This window comes from Parambassis ranga, chromosome 10, assembly GCF_900634625.1.
Source record: "Parambassis ranga chromosome 10, fParRan2.1, whole genome shotgun sequence".
Classification (NCBI taxonomy): domain Eukaryota; kingdom Metazoa; phylum Chordata; class Actinopteri; family Ambassidae; genus Parambassis; species Parambassis ranga.
The window spans coordinates 20,027,842-20,055,841 of record NC_041031.1 but is presented as its reverse complement, the minus strand read 5'-3'; the positions used below and the strand labels follow the sequence as shown (position 1 = coordinate 20,055,841).

General features: G+C 40.5%; 3 protein-coding genes across 3 annotated transcripts; 1 reads left to right on the top strand and 2 right to left on the bottom strand.

The window, feature by feature from the left end:
- The first annotated feature begins 2 nt into the window (after nt 1–2).
- anxa5a (annexin A5a) lies at nt 3–16,987 on the top strand. Its single transcript, XM_028416977.1, has 12 exons — nt 3–182; nt 8,067–8,151; nt 8,807–8,901; nt 10,387–10,500; nt 12,031–12,121; nt 13,687–13,766; nt 14,038–14,088; nt 14,624–14,717; nt 15,391–15,486; nt 15,631–15,689; nt 15,991–16,113; nt 16,886–16,987. The coding sequence occupies exons 1-12, from the start codon at nt 3–5 to the stop codon at nt 16,943–16,945; spliced, it is 1,128 nt and encodes a 375-aa protein (XP_028272778.1). The 3' UTR covers nt 16,946–16,987.
- A 5,523-nt stretch (nt 16,988–22,510) lies between these two features.
- Nucleotides 22,511–23,630, bottom strand: fgfbp1a (fibroblast growth factor binding protein 1a). Its single transcript, XM_028415624.1, has 2 exons — nt 23,536–23,630; nt 22,511–23,172 (listed from the first exon to the last, which is right to left on the bottom strand). Exon 2 carries the CDS (start codon nt 23,144–23,146, stop codon nt 22,511–22,513), a length of 636 nt encoding a protein of 211 aa, XP_028271425.1. The 5' UTR covers nt 23,147–23,172; nt 23,536–23,630.
- Nucleotides 23,631–24,257: 627 nt separating this feature from the next.
- Nucleotides 24,258–25,479, bottom strand: fgfbp2a (fibroblast growth factor binding protein 2a). The gene is made up of 2 exons (XM_028415623.1): nt 24,778–25,479; nt 24,258–24,672 (listed from the first exon to the last, which is right to left on the bottom strand). The coding sequence occupies exon 1, from the start codon at nt 25,422–25,424 to the stop codon at nt 24,786–24,788; it is 639 nt and encodes a 212-aa protein (XP_028271424.1). The 5' UTR covers nt 25,425–25,479; the 3' UTR covers nt 24,258–24,672; nt 24,778–24,785.
- Nucleotides 25,480–28,000: the final 2,521 nt, after the last annotated feature.

The window sequence follows — 28,000 nt, the reverse complement described above, 5'->3', positions numbered from 1 at the left end:
CCATGCCTGCCCCTAGAAAATTTCTGGTGGCGTCCACCTCGCTGCCCCTGGCTCTCGGCTGGGGCTGGAACCTGAGTCTGTATGTGGGGATGCTCTTGGGGCTCCTGGTGCTTATGATGCTTCTCCTCTGGATGCTCATCAAACAGCTGAGGAACACGGTGGCAAAATCGATGCTGCAGCCTGTTCGCTCTTTCAGACAGCCTAACTTTGAGCAGGAGTTGCACCACATGTTTTAAAGAAATGAGACAAAACGCTGACAAGACTGATGCTTGTTGATGCAGATTCATGTAAGACTTTTTAAAAAGTTGAATTGTTTGGACTCTAATGCTTTTATTGCCTCAGAAAATGATTAAAAAAATCATGCTGATATTTATAGAAACCACTGTCTATTCTTTTCTTTGCTTTCTGTGTTCTTTCTCTTTCTCAGACGAGCATGAAGCAGGGCTCTTCCAGTAATTAAAAATGCAGTTAATCTAATGCAACAGCTATTTCTTTTAATCTCTCCGCTGAATTTGCACAGCCGAGCTCAAACATCTAAACTGCTGAGTACAAGCACAAGCCAAGATTAAATCTGCATCTTGATTCATGGTGATTAAAGCAACGCACTTAGAAGGGCCATTTGCACTCCTCTCATCTCATCGGTGAATTGACAGCAGCGATATTGAAGCTAAGATGAAATATATGAAAAGGAGCTGTGCCGGTTTGTGTCTCAGCTCTGACAAAGTGAATGAGACACTTGGGAGGCTATAATGTCAGCGGCAGAAGCTCACAGGCTTCATGCTGTTTAATATAAGGTATATGCACAAGTGACTGGTGGGGGTCAGTAAATCTTTAATGTGTTTCATTCTCTGGTCATTATTCAGCTGCGGCCAAGCAGTCTTTGATTCGAGGGGGGAATCAATAGTCTCTTAACCCCTGAGGGAGGCATGTTAATAATGCCGTGACAGCTGATTTCCTTATACAGCCGCACAATTACACAAAGGTTCACACACAGCGCCTGACAAACACTGTGTGTGTTTACATTCATTTTATTTTAATTATAATAAACAATAAATAATAAATAAAAATTTGTGTTGGCTAATTTGAAGGTTAGTATAGATTAGCTTAGGTGGGCTAATGCTTTCTAAAGCTGGATGTGGATGTGGATTCCTGCAATATTTGTGAGATTTGCAAATCCATCTGCATCTTCCCTGCAAAGAAACCAGAGGTGGTTTGATCCAATCAGGAACCTGGAAGGATGCATTGGCAGCAATGGGAGCATTTTTCAGATGTGATGACCACCAGCTAGAAGCATTATTTGGTCTTTAATGTAAATAATTTACAATAATAATAGCAAAATGCTACCTGCTAGTTGCTACATTTCAAGGATCCTTGTGGCTTGTTGTGTTTCCTCATTGGTGGTACCCCACATGTGGCCTACACGTCCTCAGAGGTCTGCTGAGGCCCAGATTTCAGTCTTTCTGGTTGTAATCTTGTGTGATCGACCCGTTAATGCGACAGCATGCTGTTCTTCTGTCATTGAAGATAAATGACAACAGCTGCAGTCACTTTAACATGCATATTTAATGTGTCCCTTGTGTGTGTTGGTTTTGGACAGCCGTGTCCTGCTTTGTGCGAGGCTAAGCTGACACTCTGCAAAGACATGACAAGCGCAGCAATCTCACCTCACTCTTGGCAAGAAAACAAACAAGAACATCTCCTAAAATGTCAGAGTATTGTTGCTGTAAACACTTTTTCTCACACCAGTGACTCCTCTGGGATTCCTCTGCACTCAGGTTGGTTCAAAGTAATAACCGACTGCTTGTCAGCTGCCTTCACCGAGAGGTCTGCAGAGTCAAGAGGTCTGTCAGTGTCATGATGAAATCATTGTGTCTCACCATCTGTGTTAAACTTGTCCTGTGGCACCGCTTTGTCCTCAGTGAAAACATGATGTCTTTGAATGCAGCACCGAATCCAAGCGGGGAAAAAGGTCGTAGCAACACTCTCAGTGGGTTTAACTCACAGACAGACTAGAGATTAAAACACCTGATGAAGGAAGGATGAAGAAAGCTGCTGATGAGAGTCTGCCTCAGAGTCTCTGCCTAAAATGTATTTTTGCTTGGAGACTGCTGAAATATAAATCAAGGTAAACCGTGGCTTTGGTTTTCAAAACAATGTTTCATTGTATTTTCTTTTATTTTTCTTGTTTTGTGCATTTGGGGAGAAAATAAGTAACTGTGAATAACAAAACAGAGAGATGTTATTCCTATAGTGAGCTGCCTCAAAGATGATGTTATATTTGTGGATGCTCCCAGAGGCCAGGTCATATTAGTTGAAATGGAGGAGGAAGACGGCAAACAGAGGTGATTTGTTGGTGGCTGCGGAGGCTCTCTGATTGATGATGGAGCTTATTGTCTGTCAGTCAGCGCCGGACAAATTGAGCTGTGGACACACACCTCTGTCACACAGCTGTTGCAGGGTGCAGCGCTCACAATGGAAAATTTCTTTTGGCGCTAACAACTCATGGATGATGGTGGGAAGTGAAACTAACAGTCAGCAGTTTGCAGCCTCAGAGGAACATAAATAACTCAGTGGTATTTGAAACTATATAGTTGACAAAGCAGCAGTAATTAAAAAAAAAAAGTTATTGAACTGCTTTATTATAATAGTGCCCGGTGTTATTTAGAGTAGCCCATGACAGATTTTCATGTGTAACACAAGCTGCAACCTTCGGGGCTCAGACTTAAAGCTCATGCAGAAGTGTCAAAACTTGTAATTCACGCCACAACCACTGGGGGCTGGTTCCAAAAGCGAGTCATTTCCCATAGACTCCCATGTTAAAATGGCCGACTTCACAGCAGAAATGAACATGTTTACAGCCTGGTACAAAAAACATTCTGGTCTGAAATGATAGGTTAGCATCCAGTGTCAATTGTGAGGGGGTTACAACTCACTCTTTTTAATTGTATTCAGGCCAAAATTCACCCCCCGTACAACTGACACTAGAAGGGAACCTATCATTTCAGACCAGAATAGTTTTTACTATCAATGGTGTAACACCAGTTTGATGTTTTAGCAACTCTCAGAACATATGCCATCCATTCTAAAGGGGGCTTTTCACTGTATTTGCACCACTGCATCCAGCTATGACTTGCTTATGGTTATTGAACCATTCACTTGTTCACCATTAGCCATGTAAGTTCAGACGCCAAGTTCTGTAAGGTTTCAGTTATGATGATAATAGTGCTTTTTTTAATGGTTATTTTTAAATGTGTATATTGTATTTTTGTTTCCCCAAAAAAGAATTAAGTAGTATGACAATGGCTAGGGATGTCCCGATCCGATCACGTGATCGGAAATCGGGACCGATTACGTGATTTCAGACTCGATCGGAATCGGATGTTACCTCCCGATCAGGACTCGGTTATATATTTATTAGGGCTCTCAAAGTTAACACCTTGTGTGCAGGGTGGCTCTGTGTCCTGTAGTGTAGGGGTATGACTAGGCCTGTCGCGATAAACAATAAATGCCAAAGAGACTGGATGACAAAAGGCGTCACTCCGGTGCGTCGTAGCATATAAAGGCCGTCGGACTTTATATGTCCCGCGGCTTCTGTCTTAAAATGTGTCAAATCAACAGGTAGTTTTTATTTTTTTAACTCATTGTGTGACGTTTACGGGATGTTCTGAGCAGACCACGGTCAGCTCGCTGTCTGCGTCACCACGGTGCGTCACAGCGCTGCAGGGCTTGGACGTTACAGCGACACAGAGGGCTGTGAAGCTGCTCAACACCGTTTCAACACTTTGCCACAATTCACCACGACACTAAACATGCTCATGTATAGAACCTGCTCTCAGAGAGTCCGCGTTACGAGTGAAGTTCTCTGCCTTCTCACTGGCGGCACTCGCTGCAGCGCCACCCAGTCTAGTTCTCTTGCCCAGTCCTCTTGTGCCATCTCTGCTGTCAGTTTCTATGTGTTTCTGTCTAAATGGTGGTGTTTGTAAAATTCACTGCAGCTGTCTGCAGTGCGCACACAAGCACATGTGCGCACAGGTGAGCCCACTCCCAGAGAGTGCGTGTTGTTTGGCTCTGTTGCTCATGACGTGCTAGTTGGTTTGACTTAACTCCATTGACTATGCTCAGATAAGCCATGGTAATAGGCCTACCACTACTCATAATAATAATAATATTAACATTAATATTAATATCATTAATAATAACAATAATAATAATAATAATGTTGATGGTTGGGGGCCTTTCCAGTCTTAAATGTTCTTTAGAAATTAAAGTTTATTGATCTTTGAAATTGTGTACTTGCATTGTATGTCGCTATCATTATATTAGTTGAACATAGTCTCAAAACGACAATATTATCGATTATCGCAATAATTTCTCTTGGCAATTAATCACCCAGCAAAATCTGTTATCATGACAGGCCTAGGTATGACAGTTGCTTTTGGTGCGAGGTCTCGATGAGCTGCTGCGTGTCTGAAATCCTATTTACCGCCTTTATAGAGAATCTTGAAAGTATCGGATCGGGACTCGGTATCGGCAGATACTCAATTTTGAGTCGGACTCGGACTCAAAGGCAAAAAAACCTGATCGGGACATCCCTAACAATGGCCTAATTAGCCTAATTAGCTGCAGTTAGCCATATTGACGTTTTTGCTAACTTCATGTAACGTATCCAGCCTGTGATGCAGCCACAGCAGAAACCAGAGAAGTTCAATTTTCTACAGATATTAAATACTGGAACTCAAAGGGACAAGATATTTATGGATAAAGAAATCACACACATGATGCTAATATGCTACATCCATAGCAGACAATAAATAATGTAGCTTGCTCAGTGACAACTTCTCATTTATGGAAGCGTCTCCATTGAATCTGATATGTTTGTTTATTTGTGAATAAAGGAAATTAATTCTGCGAATGTCTGAGAGCCAAAGAAATTAACCGGTGAGTTTCCGTAACAGGATCACCTCAGAGATGGTGTTCACACTCTCATATTCTCACAAGTGCTCACTTTAATTAAGGTTTGCAGGGAGGGAGACCGCAAATAATGATACGTGAGCTGCACCTCATCCCTTCGCTCCGCTGATCCCTTCTTCGCTCCTTTCAGACATCGAGCACCTGTTTTTTTCACATTATACATGTTGTACCTTAAATTAAACATGCTTGAAATCATGTAAATGCAGAACATAATTTAATTTAATTCATGATTTAATTGATGATTCATTATTTAAAAGAATGGCATCTCTTTCAGGCATTCAGGAGTAATTATGGGCTTATGTAATTAATCACCTCAAGACCTCTGCTTAGACAGTTGAGGTACTGCATGTGTAAAAATATCCTCAGTTTTCTACATAGTTTTTTATTTTTATAATTTTTTCTATTTGAATTTTTTTATTATAAATTATAATTTCCAAAGAAACAAATCCTTATCTTGTATTTTTAAAGGATGGTTGTTAGCACATGCTGCTGCACAGGATCCAAAAGCTTTATATTAAACTGACCCTCTGTTTCTAGGCTGCGTCTAATTTAGGCAAAACATTTAAGTCTGTTTTTGAAGGTCACACAAAGGCTGTGTGAGGTCATGATCTGCTGTTTGACTGACATCAGGTGTAAGGAAACACCACCTACGGATGTGGAAGTGCATCTTGTCGGCTTTCCCCAGTGAGGAGGAGTTATAGGGGGACAGAAAATAAAGAGCTGACCTGAAGCACAGATCACCTGTGTGGAGGACGAGGACACATACCTGCTGGTAAGAACAGAAATCTCTCCCTTTAGGCAAAGCCTATTTACTCCCATTCTAATCGGTATTTGTTCTGCTTTCTTTCAGTTTGCAAGTTTTTCTTCAATCAACAAAAACAAAATGGTGAGTGTTTGCTTTACTTGTCTTATTTTGTGTGACCTGACAGCTTCTAAAGATGAGAAAAGCTGTGCAGACTGCCATAAATCCTTCACAAAAATACCTGGAATTAAGAGCAGTGCTTTTTTCAGCCACTGCAGCAGAATTACCCCTTTTTTTTGTTGTGTAATGAAGTGTGTCTCGACTCTTGAAAGGTCAGTGCCTTTGCACCATCGCGCTCCCTCTGCATGGTCAGGTTTAAACAATGCACATCAAAACAGCACGCGTCTCATTTGCATCCACTGCCAAACAATTTTTTTTACATAATTTTGACTGAATTCTCATTTTTCAACCTCCGTCTCTCTGTGCAGATGCTTTTCTCATTTCATTGAAACGACTTTCCATGAAGATGCAGCTCATTAGTGAAACATTAGTACGCCCTGTGCAGTATACTCACATTAGCACGAAAAGAGAGCGAGAGGAGATACATTCGATATCCTTGATTTGATTTTATCCCCTCCAACTTGTTGAGAGACCTCAGACTGTCTGATGAGGATAAGTAGATGGTAAGAACTGAGTTTCCGTTGATGACGGTGGTCTAATTTGTACCATATTGTATTACCATGTGCTTGGATCCTGCGTCTATAGTTTCATCAAAAGACAGTTTGGAGTCAGTGCTCTCTGATGGCTCTTTGGTTTAAAAGGAGGCACAATGCTGCTTCTGCACTTGAGGAAGGATAGTAAGAGAGTGTGGTTTTGAGCTCAAAGCTAACATCAGCATCCTAATTTACAACATGCAGATGTTTTTAGTGGTTATAATGATGATCATGATGATGATGAATGTTGTCTGGCATCACAGCTTAACATATTAGCATGCTAACATTTGCTGATTAAATTTGCTAATGGGTCAATAGAGTGTAATTAGTGTTTTATGGGTACTTCTGGTCATATACCAGATGAAATTTCAGAGCCAAACCCCTTAACCTTCTAGATAAATTTGACTATGGGACCTTATTACAGAAAAACAAATGGGCAACAGTTTTGACCCATTAAACTGTTCCACATATAGGATGTTTGTCAAGTTCAAATCACATCAAAGAACTTCATTTTTTCCACTGGGGGGGCAATTCAAGGCACAGTTATCACAATAATAGCAATAAAATACAATAGATAGCATAGCAAGTTACATTTGTGAAAAATAAAAATATGCAAGTAGCTATGGAACCAGGTAACTCCCCCTTTCAGTCTGCTGCAGCTTTTTACAGCCTGTCCTCACCAGGAAAACACAACACAGGGTCAATATTTCAGTCACTGAAAACAGAACACAAACCCCTACATAAAAAGAACTACAAAATGTTCCTAGTTTACGGCAGATGTCACATCCGCAAACAAAGTCATGGCTAAAGCAGCGAATAAGCCGAACTTAACTTGTTACACCACAGAATGACAGACTACTGAGCCTGCACACAACCTATAGGTACTATCGGTATGTTCGCTTAGCAGAAACAGAACCGTGTGTCAGATCTAAAATGAATCATAAAGCTATTGTCTGTTAAGACTGTCGATGCTGCTGTCACAGGGTTAAAGTGGACAAAAAAGGCTTTGACAGATAATTGTTTGGTGTGATTACTTCCTTTATCAACTTTAGCAATATGTTATAATAAAAGGCAAAATAAGTAGTACATACTGAACTGTCTGTGTGATTTTCCTGTAGTCAAACAATGTTTTCTGTGTGCAGAGAGGCTGAGGTGTCAAATGTAATCTGTTTAGGGTGCAGGTAGAGTTGATGCTGACTGTGGCATTGACTCTTCAAGGTAACCACATTAAAGTTGCAGGAGGAGATCGCTCTCCTGGGAATCCTGTAACACACCATAAACTGCTGTACATGTGAAAACACACAAAAGAAATGATTAGCAGGAACCTTGAAGATAATATGTTCAACCTCGACCACCTGTGCACAGGTGGGAGTGCGGCTGCAGCTGGGGCTGATGTGTTTTATTGCTTTTTCTGCAAATGACATTTTCCCAGGAGAACAATCCGAGCGCCTCCGAGTGACACAAAGCACATTTTTTAAATTACCAAGCTGCAGTCAGACCTGACATAAAGGTACAATGGTGCCCTGCAGTTTGAAGACATTTTTTTAATTAAAAACATTATGTCCTCATCAACAGTCGATGATGTCTTTAGAAAAAATATTTTTTTTTTACCATTTATCTGTGTTGTTGTCTTCCCACAGGCCTACAGAGGAAGCGTCAGACCTTTTGTCAACTTCAACGCCAAACATGATGCTGAAGTTCTCCATAGGGCCATGAAGGGAATCGGTCAGTTTTCTCAACACTGCTCACATTTTCTGTTCAGCACGTTTATATATGTTCCCACATTGAAAAACCTGTTTAGGGTTTCAATGCAAAGCAGTCAGTGCAGTCCAGCAGAGCTTTGTGCGTTATTACCGCTAAGGTAATTTAAGCTTTTTATCCCACAGTGGGCACGTTAGCAGGAAGGGTTCTGGTTCGATTCTGACTGACTTTGCACGTTCTCCCTGTGCCTGCGTGGGTTTTCTCCGGGATTACTCCGGCTTCCTCCCACATTCTAAAGATGTGAGATTCTTGTTAGGTCAATTGGTGACTCTAAATTGCCCATAGGTGTGAGTGTGTCCAGGGTGTACCCCACCTCTCACCTCACCTCACCTGTAGATCCAGCCCCAGCAGGACAAAGCGGGCTTGGATGATGGATGGATGGCTGGATGGATCCTCCAGTGAAAATATTACATTCTGCTCTTCGTGTTTGTCTATCTGAGCCCTTCTCTGTGAGGTGCTGGTGGTATTGATTGGTAGATATACGACCAGTTCCTTTGAATTCCCATCTTATAGAGCTCTCTGTACTTGGGCTGGAACATGTTGTGAAAACAGAATCATGCTTTGTTAGTCATTTGGTCATAAAAATGTTTAGATTTACTTTTAACTTTTTTTTACCAAGGTACGGATGAGGATACCATCCTCATGCTGCTGACAGCCCGCAGCAACGATCAACGCCAGCAAATTAAGGCAGCGTTCAAAAAGGCCTACGGAAAGGTGAGCCGAGCCGCTAGGAATAGAGAGCTAATGATAACTGGCAGTCATGCTAATGGGTGGTTACATCTCCTGCCAGCCTCTTTGTGTCCTGCTCACATTTTAAAATCACAAATACACAGTTTCACTCACCAAAACTTCATATCAACTCTGCGGTTTAAGTCGGGACTTGTCACAATGGTAGCCATGAAAATGGCATAGAATCTTGTTATTGATGGGCATGTTTAATGCCCTTATCGTCCTGCAAAAGCATCTGTTGGTATGGTGCATGGTGACATGAGACTGTTTCTGCACAGGATACTGTTACTGGGGGTGAAATTGCTCACATCGTCGTCATTTTCATGAGTAGCTTGTCTCTGTTGAGAGACTTTACCTTCGAGTGGACGAAAACATCGACACATAAGTGGCTGGAAGACCAATTTCCTTCATCCCTAGTGGACCCGAGTGCCGTTAGTTACACACCATTTTACGCTCACATGCTCTCACTGTTCTATCACACGGCCAAGTTTTATGACCTCTTCTTAATGGAAAGCAGCGAGTTAATTTGTTTTCAGTGGAGGCTATTGGAAAACATTCTGGCGGAGGAGACTTGCAGTATGCTTTAGAGGGGTATATCCACAACATTATTTGACAACGATCAGACAATATCATTTAAATTATTAGTTTATTATTAGTTTATCTTATCATTAAAAAAAAAAACAAAAAAAAACAAGAATTACCTTCGGGATTAATAAAGTTTTATCTTATCTTAGCTTATCTTATCTTATCTTAAATTGATGTGAGAGCACACTGGTCCCAGTGCAAGTGGCAGACACCACACGTGTTCACACACTCCCGAGAATCCATGATCATAAAACAACGTTTGTGCACGGCAGGGTGAAATATAAGTATAAGTGAAATATAGTATGTAGCCTTTATGATTCTTACCAGTAAGAGCTGCCAGATGCATGTAACCATAACAATAACAACAGATAGCGACAGCAATAGAATGAATTATCAAGCCATTGATTGAATATTTAATGAATGCATATTAAACAAGAGACTTTGCAGCAGTACTAAGCCAAATTGGCCGGCTAGCCATAGAGTTACACAATCTGTATAAACACCACTTTGGCATTGTTACCTTGCTCAGAAGCTTGTCAGGCTCCCGCGCCTACATACAGTTGCTAAGATGTGATTGGCTAGTAGGTGTTCTTTGGGAGGAGTTTCCGAAGGGTGAGTTGAGTCAGTTAAAGTGTGTTTTAATCACCATATCAATGCACTTTTTTTACATGTGGTAAATGTCATGAATACCTTCAATGTACAGAAGAACCCAGGCTGTGCACAGTAAGCAATATAATTGTTTCATCGGCATAAGCCAATAGAACTGCCTGCATATTTATCCTCATTTTTTGGGGGGGGATTTGTGTCAGTTATGCTTTGTGCATTTAAAGACTACAGTTAATATTGTTTTTGCCTCCTCATCATTAATCATAATTTTGACCGCAGGACTTGGTCAGTGCGCTGAAATCTGAGCTCGGTGGGCTGTTTGAGAGTCTCATCGTGGCATTGATGTTACCGTCTGTCTCCTATGATGCTTCGCAGCTCCACAAGGCTCTCAAGGTAAATAATGACAGATGCTCCACTTTATTCAGATTCACTTTCATTTAACAGCAGCATCTGATGCTGAAACATTCAGCAGAGCTACTCTTTATTCTCATGCAAATACTTGAATTTAAGCCTTGCAAACAGCACGAACAATAGCAGCTGATGCTGATTGACAAATTAAAAAGTTAAGGACTAAACCATGTTGATTTGCCATTTAAAAGATGTCTGTCTACAGTCAAATCTTTAGGAAAACATTCATGCCACCATTGATCTTGGCTCCAAATGATCTGGATCAGGTTTTTATTAGAGTATATTGAAAAAATAGCTCAATATAGCAAAGTGACAGCTTGTTTTGAGTTATCACAACCAAAATTCTGTCTGTGTGATGAGACTGGGCCAGGTTGCCTGATGATGACTCACTACGACACAAACCCATCCAACAATAAATATAAAGATACAAATTCAATCTGTAAATACTTATGAAATCAGATGAAAGATGAATACAACTTTTTTTTTTAGCGTAGCAATGGCACCAGTGCATGGCAAGTGCAGTTAGCCAGTTAGCTTTAAGTTAGCATTGCTACATTTATCCACAGTCGATAGCTGTCTGAGCCTGTTGTGGATTCTTTTATTTAAAACATTAGTTTTTGTCAACGCCTGCGTGACTGGGATGCGTTGAAAACTGGGAACAAAGGCAGAGACAAAAGACAATTAATGTCATGCACAAAAGAGTCATTGTGTTATTTTGTCCAAGCTGGGGCGGCATGTTGCTGTTTATGTCTGTCATTTATTTTTTCATTTTTTGTTTTTTTTTGCCAATTAAATATTTTGAATGCTCAGGGTCAGATCTACATTTGGTTGGTTTATTGGGGCAGCTGCTGGAAAAAAACAACCTGCTTATAAACCTGATACAAAGCTGGTTTGCATTATTAAAAGAATCTTATAGAAGTCTGATTTTTAGATTAGACTCATATTTTGACTTATATTAAACCCTGTGGATGTGCTGGACATTGTTTGGTAGCTTTAGATGCTCCTTTGTACATCCCACTTAGGGTCTATAAACATTAAAAGAAGCTGCCTGAGCTAAGTCATCAAACTCTGAATTCTTATATAAGTTACCAATGGAACTTTTTTCTCCCTGATTATTCTTTAAACATTTACAGTTCCATTGCCAGTGCAAATGAAGTATTAAGTCAAAGTGAAGGCAAAGCATTTAGGACTTGGCCTCAGCATTCCCATCACACCTACTTCTCCATTAGTTTGGTATGTCAGACATTTTCACTGTAAGGTTAATTGCAGCAAAGAGAGCTTCAAAGATAATTTTCTTCAGCACCGAAGGCCATTCATCCCCTAATTGCATACCTCTTAAGTGTGTAGTACTTCCAAATTATACTTCTCATTTTAGGCATTTGTTAAATTTACAGTCTTCCTTAATCTCCAGCGTTTCTCTTTACAAACTGACTTATGGGCTTAAGTAATACAGAGATTGCATTGGAAAGAAGAAGTTCACATCCAGCTCATCCATATACTGTGCTCGGTTCCCAGGGCGCAGGGACCAACGATGAAGTGCTGATTGAGATCCTGGCCTCCAGGACCGGCGAACAGATGAAAGAAATCATCAAAGTGTACAAGAAAGGTGACGTATGAGCCGAGAAAGAGAAAGCAGATAAACACGGTTTGGGTTAAAGCACACAGGCAAATTGATCATCAGGTCAATAAACTTTTACAAACATGTATCAGTTTCCTCATAAATGGTTCGGTTATTTGGGACTCTTATGTTTGAGAAGTCAAGTTAACCCTGTTTGTGTCTGGCTTTCTAGCTCTTTGTTAAATCTGGATAGCGTTTACACTGAGAGAAAACACATACATTGTTAGACCCCCCCTATAAAAAAGTTCTAGTTCTGTTTCCTCTGACTAATTAAAACACTTCCAGTATATGTAATCTTCCTCCAGGTTGTCTCTAGCATGCTTCAGTCTGGCTTGGTGGTGTCTTGTCTCCAGAAGTGGAGTTTTTTCTTGGCTGCAGTCCCTTCCTTTGCAGGAATCTACTGTCTGTCTTCTCTGCTGTTTCATTTCCAGGCACATCTCTTCCTTTCCTTTTGTTTTCCTTCCTTTCTCTTCCTGCCTCTGTCAGTCTTGTTCCGCACTGTTTGACTCTCTTGATAAAACCTCTCACACCACTTCTTGAAACTTGGGAGCTCTTTGATAAACTTGTAAATCCTTCTCCTACCTTGTATTGGCAAATCTTTGATCTCAAGTTTAAACTTATTTCTTTTACTTTTGCCATGAAGGTTTCACAAGTGTTAATGGAAAACATTACTTCTTAGACGTTATGTGGGCTGCAAGATGTTTGATTTCTAATCAAATGCTTACAGGGTCACTCAGCTAGAGCACAGACCACATAGTATCACTGCATAACAGTGATTTGTACTATAGCTGAACAAAGTTAACAGTTCTTAAGGAGTTTAATAAGATTGACCCTGTTGGATTTTGGTTTGTGCAATTAAAGTGTTTAAGGTGTTCTCAAGGGAAATGGTTTATTACAAACTATGCCAAATGTTTTAGTTTGTTGTTTTATCTCTAAAACCTTACAGGAACACTTTCTAATGCCACACATTGTTTATATTTTACATACCATAAGCATTATTTTGTATAATTTTAGTGTCGGCTGTTGTCTACGTGAACAGCCTCCCAGGTTTGAGAGTGATGCTACACTCTCTGTTTGTCTGTCATCTCATTTCCTGTAACCTCTCCACTATCTGCCATCAAAAGGAGCAGAACCATGATGCCAGAGACAATATCGCACCAGGCAAAATGCATTAAATAAGGATTCTTCCTCACCTCTGTCTTACAAAATGTCTGTCTGTGTGGCTTTACCACATATATTATTTGTTCAGTAGAATCAGGACTTTTCCCTCAGAGTCCACTGGCTTTTCACAGCATACAGTACAATGATTTGGTTTCCAGTACATGTTACTCTCATTTATTTACAACACACCTCTCACTGCATAAATGTACAATAGCCTGTGAGCAGTGGTGACTCAGAGAGCCAAAAGCAAAGACCATTTATCAGATCTGGATTAAAGAGAAGCCCATAGAGCCATAATCTGCACTGCAGCGGACAGACCACTGCAGTCGATGGTAAACATTAGCAGCATAGCGTAAACAATCCTTAGCCTGTCTTTTGTCCTTTTCTTTCAGAGTATGGGGGTAAACTGGAGAAAGACATCTGCGGTGACACCTCAGGTCACTACCAGAAACTGCTGGTGATGCTGCTGCAGGTAGAGAAGGACTAATGTTTCCTTTCCTGATAATGAGAACCTCTGCGAAAGCCATTACAAAGTCATGAGAGGTTTAGATGTGACAGCGGCATATACTACAGCTGAATACTAGAGTGTGTTCGGTTTACAGACAGAAAAGTAATCTTCATGGTTCTGGGACACGCAGCGGATAGTGTAGTCTTCAGGGGTTACCTGGGTTGACAGAGGCGCTGAGCTCACCATGTTTCCAACCACACACTGACCTACTTTTGGTTTCTGTTTGTCTGTGAAGGGAGAGAGGGAAGAGGGAATGGATGAAGGAAAGATTGAGAAAGACGCTAAGGTAAGACACACTGTAAAATATGTCGTTTGGGGATAAAAAAAAAAACACTTACACACTTAAGAGGAGTCTTCTTCTACTCCACGAATCCATCCAGTGCTTCAGGTGGATGTGTTTCAGTGCCGAATTATCTGATTTTTTTAAATGTCAGTATGTGGAGAAGTTGATCATATTTGTGAGGCTGCTCTCTAAAGTTGAGTGAGGCTAAAGGCCAAGAAAGATTTGAGCCAGTGTTCCCTGCAGAACAGTCGATAGAATAAATTCATTATAAGATATTAACCTTTAGGGTTAATAGGGTTGTTTCAAAACGATTTCTCATTAATGACATTTGGCTGTGAACTGGCGTCCAGCACTGACGAACATGAATATTTCTACATGTATGAACAGCTCACTGTTCAACATGGCAAAAATAAATAAACACAAAAACAAACACTTGTCTCTGCTGGTTTGGCACAGTGCAACACCGCACAGTTGTGCTCTGCCAATGTGTTCCAATAAGTCATGTCAACACATGGCTGCTGTGTGTGTTTCATTACAGGACTTGTATGCTGCTGGAGAGGGCAAGTTTGGCACAGATGAAGAAAAATTCATCACAATTCTTGGCAACAGGAGCGTAGAGCATCTCAGGAAAGGTGAGTCTTTAAGAGTTTGTTTCTGCCGCCGCATTTTTATGTGTTAAACTGAAAAGCAAAAGTGGAAATCACACAATTCTCCCAAAATGGATGACAGATAACGATGACGGTGGTTGATCTTTTTTAGATCATTGTGAAAATGTTCACTTGTTAGATTACATCCTTCTCCTTCTTCCTGTTTGTGCACTGGCTTGTTGGTGCTATATATATATATGGTAGTGCTACGATGTAGGGCAAGTGTTTAAATGTTTTACTTGTCACACTTTCCTTTTGGAACTTAGAAACAGCAGGCTTCATGTCATCTGTTAGGAGAGTCGAGTTTCAAGTGTTAACGCACTACTGCCTTTGAACAACGTGGCTGTGAAGTGGATCAGGAACATGGCAGTGACCTCAATTTACACTCAGGATCAACAGCTTGAGTGACATGCCTTAAGGCACAAATAGAAGTCATTGATTAATCCCTATTGTGTTGTGTATGTACATGGCTGGCATAACATCAGTTCATTTGAAAGTGTAAAATGTGTGATGTTGCATGATATAATTCAACAGGAGAGTCAAAATAAGCACTCAGACAGACATAAGGAGTTACCCTGAAGAAGAAGAGACACTTGTTGAATCGATTTTGTCAGTTTATTCCACTCCTGTGTCACTGTTGTTGTTTTGTTCTCTGCAGTATTTGACGCCTACAAGAAGATCTCTGGCTCTGATATAGAAGACAGCATTAAAGGCGAGACTACTGGGAATTTGGAGAACTTACTGGTAGCTGTTGGTAAGACTCACAATTTATCTGTGGACTTTTCTGCAGAAAAAGTCTACAAGTACAGCAGGAGATAACAGTAAAAATGTCAGCTTCAGCTAATAATGATAAATATCCAGTCCCGCACAGAACATCATCATGTTTTTACCTCCTCAGTGCAATGTGCCAGGAGTGTCCCGGCCTTTTTTGCTGAGAGTCTGTACAAATCTATGAGGGTGAGTAACATTTGCCAATCATTGTTTGCCATTAAAAGGAGTTGTATAAAATACAAAAATAAGCTGCTACATGGTTAGCTGGTCTGGAAACTGGATCTCCTCATCTAACTTTCAGCAAATGACAAACTAGACAATTTAATGGCCAGATCAGACAGGTACGCTAATTTTAGCCAGCTAGCTATGGCTCATTTTGATCTGCTATTTGTTTCTTAATCTGAAAATTTTCATTTTTTATCGTGAAAAGGTTAAACTTTCCTGTTATGTTGTCTGTCTGCCCGTGTGTGTGTGTGTGTGTGTGCAGCGAGCTGGAACCGATGACGACACCCTTATGAGGATAATGGTGTCGAGGAGTGAGGTGGACATGTTGGACATCAGAGCCTGCTTCAAAAAGACGTACGGACAATCTCTGCATTCCACCATCCAGGTACGGCTCGCCATGATACATGAATGTTTCCTGTGATTTGAACTAAATAGTCAAATCCTTCAGAAGAAAAAAAAAAGTTCCCACTGATGTGTTCTGCTAAACACACTCTCATCTATCCCTCTGTGTGACTTAAAGCACCAGCTGGGTGCACTATGCTCCTCATGTCAGTGCAGTGATGGAGTGTAGATTAGTGATTTACTTTAAATGTCTCGTTCAGCGTGATGAAGACTGCTTTCCTGCTTTCTTACACAAGTGAAGTGAATTAATCTATTCTCCCAGGCCCAGATGTTCCTACAGAGAAGACTTATTGCCATTCTCCTGTAGAACTGCCAAATGGCCACCACTGAATAGATAAATAATGTCTGAATAGAAGCTGAAAAATGTATAATAATGAATTTGTTTCATGAATAGACCATCTACAACATTAATTGTGGACATGTATTTTCAGGCATATTGCTGTTATTGTGCACATTTTCCAAGTGGTAGAAATGCTGGAGTCAGTGTCATTAGTTTTTTTTATAGCATAACATGTTTACCTCTAAACTCCAAGGACACCCTGAAGAGTCTTTACTAGATTTACTATCATCACTATTACATTTGTGCTGCAGACATTTTTAGCCAAAGGGGACATATAAGGCTCAATGTGTTGTGCAGGTGCACTTCTAATGTCACAACATTTTAAAAGAATCATTTAGAAACAAAGGAAATAAATCCATTGACGTGAATATTTACATCTGCCAACCTGCTCATGATGTGCATTCTGTTCTCACAGGAGGACACGGCTGGAGACTACCAGAAGGCGTTGCTCTACCTCTGCGGTGGGAACGATTAATGCTGTTATATGATGTGTTTCGCTGCACTGAATGATGAGCCGCTGTGGTGCTGTGAGACACAGCTATACGCATGAGATGAGGATATTGACCCGGAGTTCTTCTTCTTCTTCTTCTTCTTCTTGCTGACTTTAGCGTGCTGTTATAATAGAATTAGTTTGAATTACCCGCTTGTCATTTTGACTTATGACACTACTGCAAAATGATCATAAGTGACTCCCTTATAAATTATGTTGTTTAATATGAGGCAGCGAACAGTTCTAACACAGTGCACTTTGGATTCTAATGTAGAGTGATGATTTTATGTGTCAGCAATTGTTCACCTTATTTGTACTCAGTGCTCACACCATGTGTTAAATGCAATTTAGAAAATACAATACTACCACTGAATTATTAAACCCTACATGTCGATGCTGCTGCTCTCATTAATTACAAATGAGATGGTAATCCGGGCTTGGATTGCAGTGCGGCTGTCAGCGATCAATAAGTCATGAGACGCTATTAGACGTTAGTCAACGTTTGTTGACTGGCTAAATATATCTACTGCTTCGACGTATTGCTTCATAAAGGGGCCAGATATGAAACAAATTGGGTGCTTCTAGGTAAGTGGCTTGGCTGTTGCTGGCGGTGAACCACAGGGGGGCAGCAAAGTCTACACTGCTTTTAATTTGAAGTTCATCTGTCTGAATTTATGTGGTGAACTCTTGACATATTTATTTATTCGTTAAGTGAAAATGTTTCTTGTTTGCATGTTTCTCACGTGTCCCTGTTGTTCAGCTTCATGTGTTTAATATCTTTGGAAACCTTTAAACCTGAACTAGAATTTAAAATAAAGTTTTAGGTTTGAGAGTCCTCCCAACAGAAGTTTGCAATAATATCAACCCATTAAAGCATCTGTGTGGGTCACTATGGAATTACTATGTCAGTCCTTTCCATTTATTTCCATTTATTTTTCATTGTTTTTATTAACTAAGTTCATGACAGGATGATCTATAAGGGAGCACACACATTAGAGCTGCAAGCTTGTTTACCTACCATCAAACAGCGTGTAACCCAAGATTTATATGTGATAGTCATAAAATTATCCTAAGAGATCATGTCTAGATGTGGTTCAGAAACCCTCCTTACATTTTTACAAACATCTGTGTGCCAGATGTTCTGTTAAAGCACCTGAAGTGCTTTCATGTGTTGACATGCTTTTTCTTCACAGGCTCCTGCTCCTTCTGTGTGTATTCACGCCACTTTACTGTAAATGAAGATGTTACTGTCACTCTGTAGTTAAAGTCATCCACAAGGGAAATTCTGTATATTTGTTGTGGTTTAATGGCCACAATGAAAGAGGAGCAGAGGGGCGATTTAAATGTCAGGGAAACCATAACATTAAATTAAAGTTAAAAAGCTAAGACCAATACATAAAGCATATGTTAGAGGTACAGTGATCAATCCCTTTATTTGTGAACTCATTGTAAAAACATTTGACTCTCTCCAACTTAAGTTTTCTACTCCAGCTAACATTAGCTTACCTGCTAACAGACAAATATATAAATAAATATAATATAATATAAATATAGCTACCAGAAATGGCTAGCTTGCATTACAAATAGTATATAATAAATAAATAAAACAACGATTTGTGCAGCATTGCTACATTACAGCTAGCTAGGATTTGGTTGTTTATATATTTAGGTGTAAAATGTCCTTTCAGAGTTGCCGTAGTGGTTCGTCTTCGGCTTCCGGTTCAGTGCGTTTTGGGGGGCGGGAGATTTTTGAAAGCATCTGCATCCTGCTCGGTTTGTCAGTTGTATGCGGGCCCAAATGCTCCATCACATTGGCGGAGGTGGTAGTATATAAAAAACACGTAGATATATATATCACGTTAGTCCACATTATAGTGCTATTATGTTTTTTAGCTAGCAGCCTCAGTGTAGTTTAGCTGCTCGCTGTTGTGCAGATGGGATGGGAGACAAGATGCAGTTACCGCCAAAAGTCCTGTGTTTTTGTTTTTTCTCTTCCTATCAAACAACACATAGAACCGGAAGCTAACAACAAGCCACTACGGCACCCCGAGGGGACATTTAACCTCTAAATACCCATCATAACGTTGCTTTATCAGCCAAGACAATGATCAGCAGCTAGCTGTAACATATGCTGCATGGATTCTGGATAAGGTAAATAAGGCTCAATCTTGTATGTAAGAATCAAGTGTGAATGCTTTTAAATGAGGGCGTTAAATATAAATAAATCAAGTTTACTTTGTGTTTATAAACACAGTATTCTTTAATTCTAGACTGAAAGAGACTGAAAGGAGGCAATAGTTTATGTTTTTGTTTTTGTTGTCAGAGTTTTAAAAGTTGAGGTGCAATTTCTAACATCTGCTGTGATTTAGAATCACTATAACTGTCTTCAGCTGGGTGGTCAATATGTGTGTGAGTCTGCTCCTGTGTGTCCCAGAGTGCTGGGTTTCATAAATCATCGTGTCCTGTACCACATGCTCATTTCCACTGCAGGGAGATGCTGTAAACAAGCCGGCAGCGTCACTTTTCATTTTCAAGTTGAAAATGATGAGGCTGACTTATTTTGGCACTGTAAGTCGTGGTTCCAACATTTCAGGGGAGTTTCTCCTCTAATTTGGCTGCTCATCATGTGATTTTGTCAGCCAGGTGGATGCAGATATCGCCACACACACACCACACACTTATCGGTGTAGTTGCACACTAACAATGTAATATTTGTGGTGTTTCATTAATTCTCTGGCTCCACTGAGACTAAAGCGCTTTATAAACTAAATGCTCATTGACACACATACACAGGCATTCATGTAAGCTGCACACACACACACACAAATCTTCTTAGTTTCACTTGCCCTGTGTTTTCCCTTTTGCCTTCCAGGCCCACATCTCTCAGCCAATCAGAGGCTGTAGGCAGTCAGACCACCTGTTAAGTCCACATCATCTGGGGTCCACTCAGGAAGGATGCTTTAGGCTTTAATGCTCTGGTGCTAAATACCTGCTTAAGAAGAACATTTCTGAGCTGAAAAAAACGTTTATGAACAAAGGGACTGGACCATATTGTTTCTGTAGGTGCTGAAAATTATTCATCAGCACAAACTCTTTATCCAGAAGCATGATTTTTGATTCTAGTAAGATCTGGATGCATGGTGGCTGCTAAATATTACTAATACAACCCGGAGGAATGGTGGTAAAGCTCAGTGTCGGAGGCTATAGCTTGCTGCCATCTTGGCACCACCTGACTCTGCCTACCTTCCTGGTAATTCAAAACTGTGTAGATACCACCTTAGCTGGAAGCTACTAGGCTTTAAACAGTGATCTCCTGCAAAGTTGTTTAAAGATTCTGTCAGGCTCTAGTGGCTCTTTGTGGAACTGCAATCCAGTGACTATAGCGTGTGTCAACCTGCCAGTTGTCTCTGTCTGCTCTGTCTAATCATCAGTGTAGCTTTCAAATCCTTAAACTGACATATCTTCTGATGGAAATACTGGTTCACGATATGTTATGAGGCTTTGATGAAGCTATGGCACGCCATTTTAGGTGCAACATAATATATTATAATTGTTGATGAAAATCCTCTTCTGTAATTGCTGGATGATGCGAGATACTGCAGCAAACATAACAAATAACATAACAAATTATGATCATAATCATAATAATAAAACAGACTGATCTGCTTCTGGAGGCTTTTATGCAAAGTGCACCACAGCAGCACAATGCATGTGTGACCCCCTGTTTGTCCATTCATTGAAATGCATGAGCGCGATGTTGGGCGCCAGTTCATTTTGTGTCTTTTTATCAAACAGTTTCTATTCTGACAGAGCGGTGGGAGGTCATGTGCTCTTTGAGGGTCTGGGTTAAAGCAGACACATTGTTGGTGAGAAGAATGAAAGGGTTATTGGAATACAAATCAACATTACCCATGATTCTCTATAATGTGTCCTCAGTACTATTAATGGCTTGCATTTGAAATTTCAGTGGCTTTAATCACTGCAGCTTTCTAAATTACTTACTGACATTATTTGAGTGAACAGGTGTGTGTCTGGAATGTAACAGCAGTACCTCCAAACAGCAGAATTAAAGTCTTGTGTTCGGAGCAGCTGGAGTCTTAAATATACTTCTATATTCACCACATTCCTGCAGTGGCTGCCCTTTAATTTACTTTCTGCAGCCACATTGCTTCTCTCTGCCTCACATATTTCCTACAAAGTCCAGAATGCAACCTGCTGAGAGTCAGAACTTGATGGATTTCAGCTGTGGGTGATGCATTATGTTACAGCAGGGGGTGAAGATTTAAGTCATCAAGAGAAAGAAATGCCCTTAGGCTGGCTGGTTCTGGTCTGCTGAGCTGCTCTGGTTGGAGAAAATTGTGCCTGGCTCTACAAGATGCATTGAATGACTGGAAATGTGAATATTGATACTTTTTGCTGCATACATTTTTTAACAATAACAAGTAACTATGACTGTGGAGGGAGGTGCTGATAGTAATATTAACATGAGTCTAGACTTCACCTGGGGGGCTAAGGTTGGCCTCCATGTTTTACTTTCAGTCACTGTAGGCACCAAAGGTAAACATCTAGTAACTAACAACTAGCTCTTCCACCATTGTCTTGGTTACTGTGGTAAGGACTTTAAGTCCAAATTTGAGATTTTATACAGTTAAAACACCTTAGGACCTGCAGGCCGCATGTAGTTTGTTATATTGAAAGTGGCCTTGGTAACAGCAGATCCCTGGCAGGTGACTGGACGAACCATAAAGTCAACAAGTCATATGATGTAGTAGGAGAAAACCCACAAAACTAGAAGAACTAGAAGCTAAGATGTGGCCAGTGTAGTTTATACGTTTTGTCTTATATACAAGTCTGTATATAAGGGACCAACATACACCATAGACCATCACTGTGACTAGTTTCTCCCAAATCACTGATTGATCTGCGTCACTATGCTGCAGCCATAAGTAGATGGACTTCACCTACCTACACAAGACGTGTAGATCATTGTACAGCATCAGTGGACGTGTGTGAAGTTCCACTGATCCTGGTAAAAATGCCAGAATCTTAAGTTCATCCTGCCAAGTATCTGTGTTAGTTTTATCTGATCAATTTGATTATGCAAGTTGAACATGTGAGGATTTAACGTTTTCACACTGAGAGTGTTGATTCAGAGGCTTGTCAGTGCCAAAGTATGCAGGCTAAGGCTTCTAGAAATCACACTCCCTCTGGTTAAATTACTGTGTCAATACCCAACGTGCTCAAACGTCTAATCTCCCACCAAATACCTTTGGGAAAGAAATCGGGTTTGAACAAGGTCATTGTTTTATAGGCACAGATGTGATAATAACTGTTTTAAATGGATAATGAGATATATTCCCTAAACAGACAGATCACAGAACATTAGTAGTAATATAGATAGAAAAAGTCTTTATTTAGAGGTAAAAACAATATGAATTAATGTGTGCACACACATTTCTGTGGGCAATTTCATGCCAAACAAGTAGCATCTACAATAATATGACTACATTAAAAGCTGAATTTCTTCCACTTTAGTTCAGCTTTTCTGTCTCAGCAATCATAGTCCTGCACCATAGTAAAAAAGAATGCACAAACACTTGACCAGGAGTCGCTGCAGTGCTCCTCTGCCAGCTTCTTGTTAACAGGTTGACAGGATTTCGCAGCTCTGGGTGCAAATGGTGGGATGTAAGGTGTGACGGTCTTCTTCTTCTGTGGCACTCTGAGCCTGAAATGAGCATCTCTGGCAGCTCGCCTGCACATACCTGCTCTGACCAAAGCATTGCTGTCCTGGCACAGTCTCTTCTGCTTCTTCAGCGCCCTGGCAATCTGCTTCCAGTAAAGTTTAACATTAGAGGCATACTGTGGACATGCAGACGGTGTGGCGACATATTCGCAGCTCAAATTCCGGTTTCCTTTCTTGCAGGTGACACCAAGGATGAAGAGCTTCTCCCCTGTTGCAGCCCAGGTGCACTCTGACTTGTCTTTGGTGACCAGTTTGCCTTTGATGGGCTGCGCAGGGACGGACTTAGGCTGACGGCTCACCTTCAGCCCGGGCCTGTCCTTATGCTGTCCTCTGTCCACGCCTCGACCCCTCCGGCCATGGCCCCTCTGACAGCTGCCCAGCATCAGCTGATGGGAAATACAAGCCAGGACCAGGAGGATGGTGATGTTGGTAAGGAAAGCCATGAGCAGAACACGTAGAAACACACACCCTGCAAAAAGATAGATCCAGAATTACCTGTCTGACCCTTGACATCTCTCATTGACAAACAAATTTTTCATTTATTAGACCCTCAATTCAGGAAGAAATGTGACTGAAAAAAAGCAAGGCATGGTTTGGTTATAGCCCCTTAAAGAAGTCTTAAATCACTGTACATTACAAATGTAAGCAAGAGATAAAAGAATCAAATCAGGGTGGCTATAAATATATTAAAGACCCATTAATTAGAGAAGTGTTGCACTGGGTACACATTAAGACATATGTTGGATCTACTACACACACATTCACGCACACTAAAATACCTAACATTACACGAATACCACCTCAGGCTTTAGATAGAACAGCAGCAAGTTACCTGAAACTTTCAGAGAAACGTTGATTTGCAGTCCTGAAGCATGAGAAGTCAGAGTCGCCTTCACCTGCAGCTCACAATATGCTACTGCATAATCAGCCCTCCCCTTCACACACACACACACACGCATGCACACACGCGACTGAAGGGCTTAAATGTTTCCTGTTTGGACTTGCACACCAGAAAAAGGGATACATGATAGTTTGTGTGTCATGTAAACACAAATATATTTAAAAGTTAAAATCTTAAAGTTAAAGTGTTGTATCGTGGGAAACTATATTAAAAATACATAAAACTGGCACTTTTTCTTAGCTGCACTGTATCTTATTCTTCCACTAGCTTCCTAGAATTCGAAATAATCTTGAACACTTACCAGACTTTTGATAAGATATGGGGACAAAAAGTAGTAATCTGTTTTGGCAGATTGTGCTGCCTGCTTCTAGAAGCCCCACCTGCTTCTGAGTCATTTCTTTATTGTAAACAAATGCAAATATCTTTAAGACCTCTGCTGTGCCGTTTGTGAGTGCCGCGTGCCAAAGATAAAAAATGAAACAGCTTGAAAGCAGCCAGATGTTTGTGCAGGAGTGTGATTGAAGTCTCAAAGTCTGGAACACCAAACGCACACTGCTGGCCAAATGCAGTATAGCAGCTTCATACTAATCTTATACAGGCGTTTATGGCACTGTGGAGAAATTGTTTTACTGGAACTAATCAACACAGATGGATTTAAATGTAAATTTGATTTATTTCATCCAAACACTTTCACATTCTTTATACCTTTCCATCAAATGCACCAGAGCTGAATCAAAATCCACTTTATTTTTAGAACATTGTATATAAAACTCTCCCAACAATAATGTTTAAGGTAATATTAAGTGAGAATAGCGGATTATATACAGTACACACATAAATACATGTCACAAGTTTAAGCAGTATCACTTTGTTTGTGTAAAATGTTTTTACATAATCAAGTCAGGTAGTGAAGTTCACAGAGTAAAAAAGGTTTTTTTTGAAGTCGCTGTAACACCACTGCTTCCCCTGAAGAGGGCGCTACAGCTCTTCCACCAGACTGAACTGGAATTTCCCTTGGAGGATTGTTGTAATAACGCATCAGCAGTTATCTTCATCAGGACTACAAACCTGTGGATGTAACATTAAAATGCATATACAGTGTTAAATAGTGAGCATCAGAGAGCAAAATATTTTGAAAAAAAAAAGTGTTGGAAATCATCTGCCGATGCTCACCTTACTGCTTAACTCCTGAACAGACCGATGACGTAGGAGCAGATACCTTGCAGTGACCTCCAACAGTACTGCCGAGCCATCCTCTTCGGGGTGCTCTCATTGGGAGGTGTGGTTGGCTGTGTACGGGATTTCTGTGTGGTCTTTGGTCTCTGAGGCACTCGGATAGTCTTTGTGGGAGGCTGCCTGGCTGAACTGGGCCTTGTGGATGAAGGGGGCGGTCTTGCAGGCTGCACTGCCGGCCTTGTTGCAATCCTCGTGGAAGCTTCTGATCGGGTGAAAGAAGCAGACGAGAAGACCATCTGAGACTCGTCCGTTGCCTTCCTGCACATGAAAGGTTGGATCTCTTTGGGTCCCTGGCAGGCGTTGTAGAGCTTTCTCAGGGTCCATGACATCTGCACAAAATAGTGGCGAGGGTTTTTGTTGTAAGGGCGGCAGGTGTGCGGCTTGCCTATGTAGTCACACCAGTAGGAGCGCTTGGCGCTCTGGCAGGACAGCCTCAGCTTTGTGTATTCCCCCTGGCCGGTGATGATCATGGTGCACGTCTCCTTAGCCTTGGTGTTGAATTTGATAGGCTCGTTCCAGATGTTTTGAGTCTCCGCTGGCCAGAGGCAGCAGGCGAGGAGCAGAGCAGTGGTCTGGGTCCACATGGTGTCAGAGGGATGCTGATCGTGAGAGGACGAGAGTCGAACTGCTCGAGCTGAGGGACTCTTCTGCTATATATTGGCAGAGCAGACAGAGCAGGAATTCAAGTTTCAAAAAATAGCAAGCTAAAAGAAACTCAATGAGAGAGGAGGAGGAGGAAGAGGAGGAGGAGGAGGAGGAGGAGGAGGAGGAGGAGGAGGAGGAAAACATCAGTTAGAGCTGACTGGAGAGATGAAGGGCCCCAAGTTAAACCAGCTGAGATGTTGACATGATGCTCATGTTTACAGGTGTTATGTAAAAAAAAGTACATCCTGTCACACATGCAGAAATACCTACATAGCTCAATTATGTTAAAATGCACCCAAGACCTTCATTACTGTAAAATACTTTGAGGTGTTTTTGACGCCTACAGGGTTTGTGCAATCACACAAAGCATAATAGTTCTTCATAATTTTCATGTTTGCTAAGAACATTCTAATTAAAACGGAATACTTTCTTATGCACCTTCAAGTTCCTGCTTGCTGTAAATGGTAGTTGGAGCACTGCACAACTGTGCAGTGCACCCTATCATTTCCCCTCCAAACATAAACACAGTCCACACCGCAGAGAAACGTGAGCATGAGTCGCTCAAACTTGGTCAGCAGAACAGGGACGAATCGGCAGACGAGGTACGATGGTGCGGTTTTATTTTCATAAGCATATGGTGAAGATAACCTCATGTTGACCTATGTTCAGATTGTATAGCACAGCACCTATGGTCGCCACATATTCACCAGCACACCAGGCAATAGTGTAATACAGAAATTATACATTTTAAAAGCTGATATCTATGTTCATGCAATAATTAAGTTCATACTTTGACGGCATCTGAAGCTCTAAATTGAGGGTGGAAATACAGTAACATGCCACAGAGGAGAATATCTCAAATCTCAGAAATAACCACTCCAACACAGCATTTGATGTTTTAAGCAAACACAATAAAAAATGGGATTTTCTCCGAACCGCTGTTATAGTTTTGTTCTCATCTCTCTTTATGCAGGCGTATTTAGAAGCAGAAATGAGTTGGCATGTGGTTTTCCTGGTTGATGTTTATTCACGTACTGTTTGGTGCCTGAGAAAACCTCAGAAGGAAGCTTATGGAAGAGGATAATCATCTCTTATTAAAATAGCTGACCAGTAATGCAGCCCAGAGGGTCTTGGCCAGCATTGGCAGCACCACATAAGAATGTGCAGTGTTATGTTAAAACCTTAAGGTACACCATGAGAAAACATTAGGTCACGTGTTATTTTATGTACATGTTATAATGATTAGATTAGAAATTTAATACAGATTGTGTTTCATAGAACTTGAAAGAACGACAGTAAAATAACAATCACTACAATTTCAAAGTTTATTCACAATATATGCACTTTCTTTTTCACCACTACATAAAAAGTTCCTCTTCGGTAGCTCCATCAGTGCCCATACTCTGGAGCATCACAGTTCAAACCAGTTACCACGACATCTGATCCACCCGGGCTTTGATACGTGATATCTGGTTTAAGCACTTAGTAAAACCATAAAGTTTTTTTTTTTTATATGTCACACCCAGACTCTCATCCAAACATGATGATCAGTGATAGTCCAGTCAAAGTGAGCACACAGAAACAGAAATCTGTCCATCTTAACAAGAAAATGTTCATAAATGAAGGCTGTTTCAAATTTAGCCTACATTTTAATAAATGATAAACATTATCAGGAGGCTGGCAGTTCTATATACTGCTTTGTATACCATATAATAGCATAGAAAAGGGGCTAATTCAAGCCCATGTAATACAGAGAGGCTAACTCACATTGAACATATTTAGCTTTAGCTACATAGCTGGCTATAGTCAGTTTGATACATATGACCAAATAAATGAATATTCATAGTAACCAACTTATGTTAACTAGCATAGCACCTGTTGATCCTTAACTGGATCATATATTTATCAGTCAAAAATGGCAAATAATCCTGAAAAGATCGGTCTGTTGAAAGACAGTGGTCAGGTAGCTTAGCCATAACAGCTATACAGCTATATACTATAAAGAATAAACTGGAATAAGGTACCAGAAGTGAAATGTAGTTTCCAAATCTAATTTTTAAATGTTATGTTATTGTATAATCTTGTTAGCACTTTCTTTAAAATCATTGGGTTTTACTTGATTAATTTTAAAAACGATAATAAAATAGCTATTTCTCATTGATGAGCTAACATATCCACAAAGGGCTGATGCAATAATAGGACACTATAATTTCAAACCTTTAATGTTAAGATGGACATTATCTTTATCTAAAGTGTGCATCACTTCCATCAGCTGAGTAGCTTAAACCATAAAGTATTCTTCGTTTTGTATTCTATTTGATTGACAGTGCTCACTTGTCCCTTAACGGATTGTCTAATTTTTCCACCAGCAGAGTCTAACCTGTAAACATGAAGGTGAGGTGAGTGGGATAACTGGATGTACTGTATATCTCAGCATATATATATATATATCTCAGTCAACTTCCAATTCATCAACCAATAAAAAAAAAAAACATTAAAAAATAAAACAATAGCG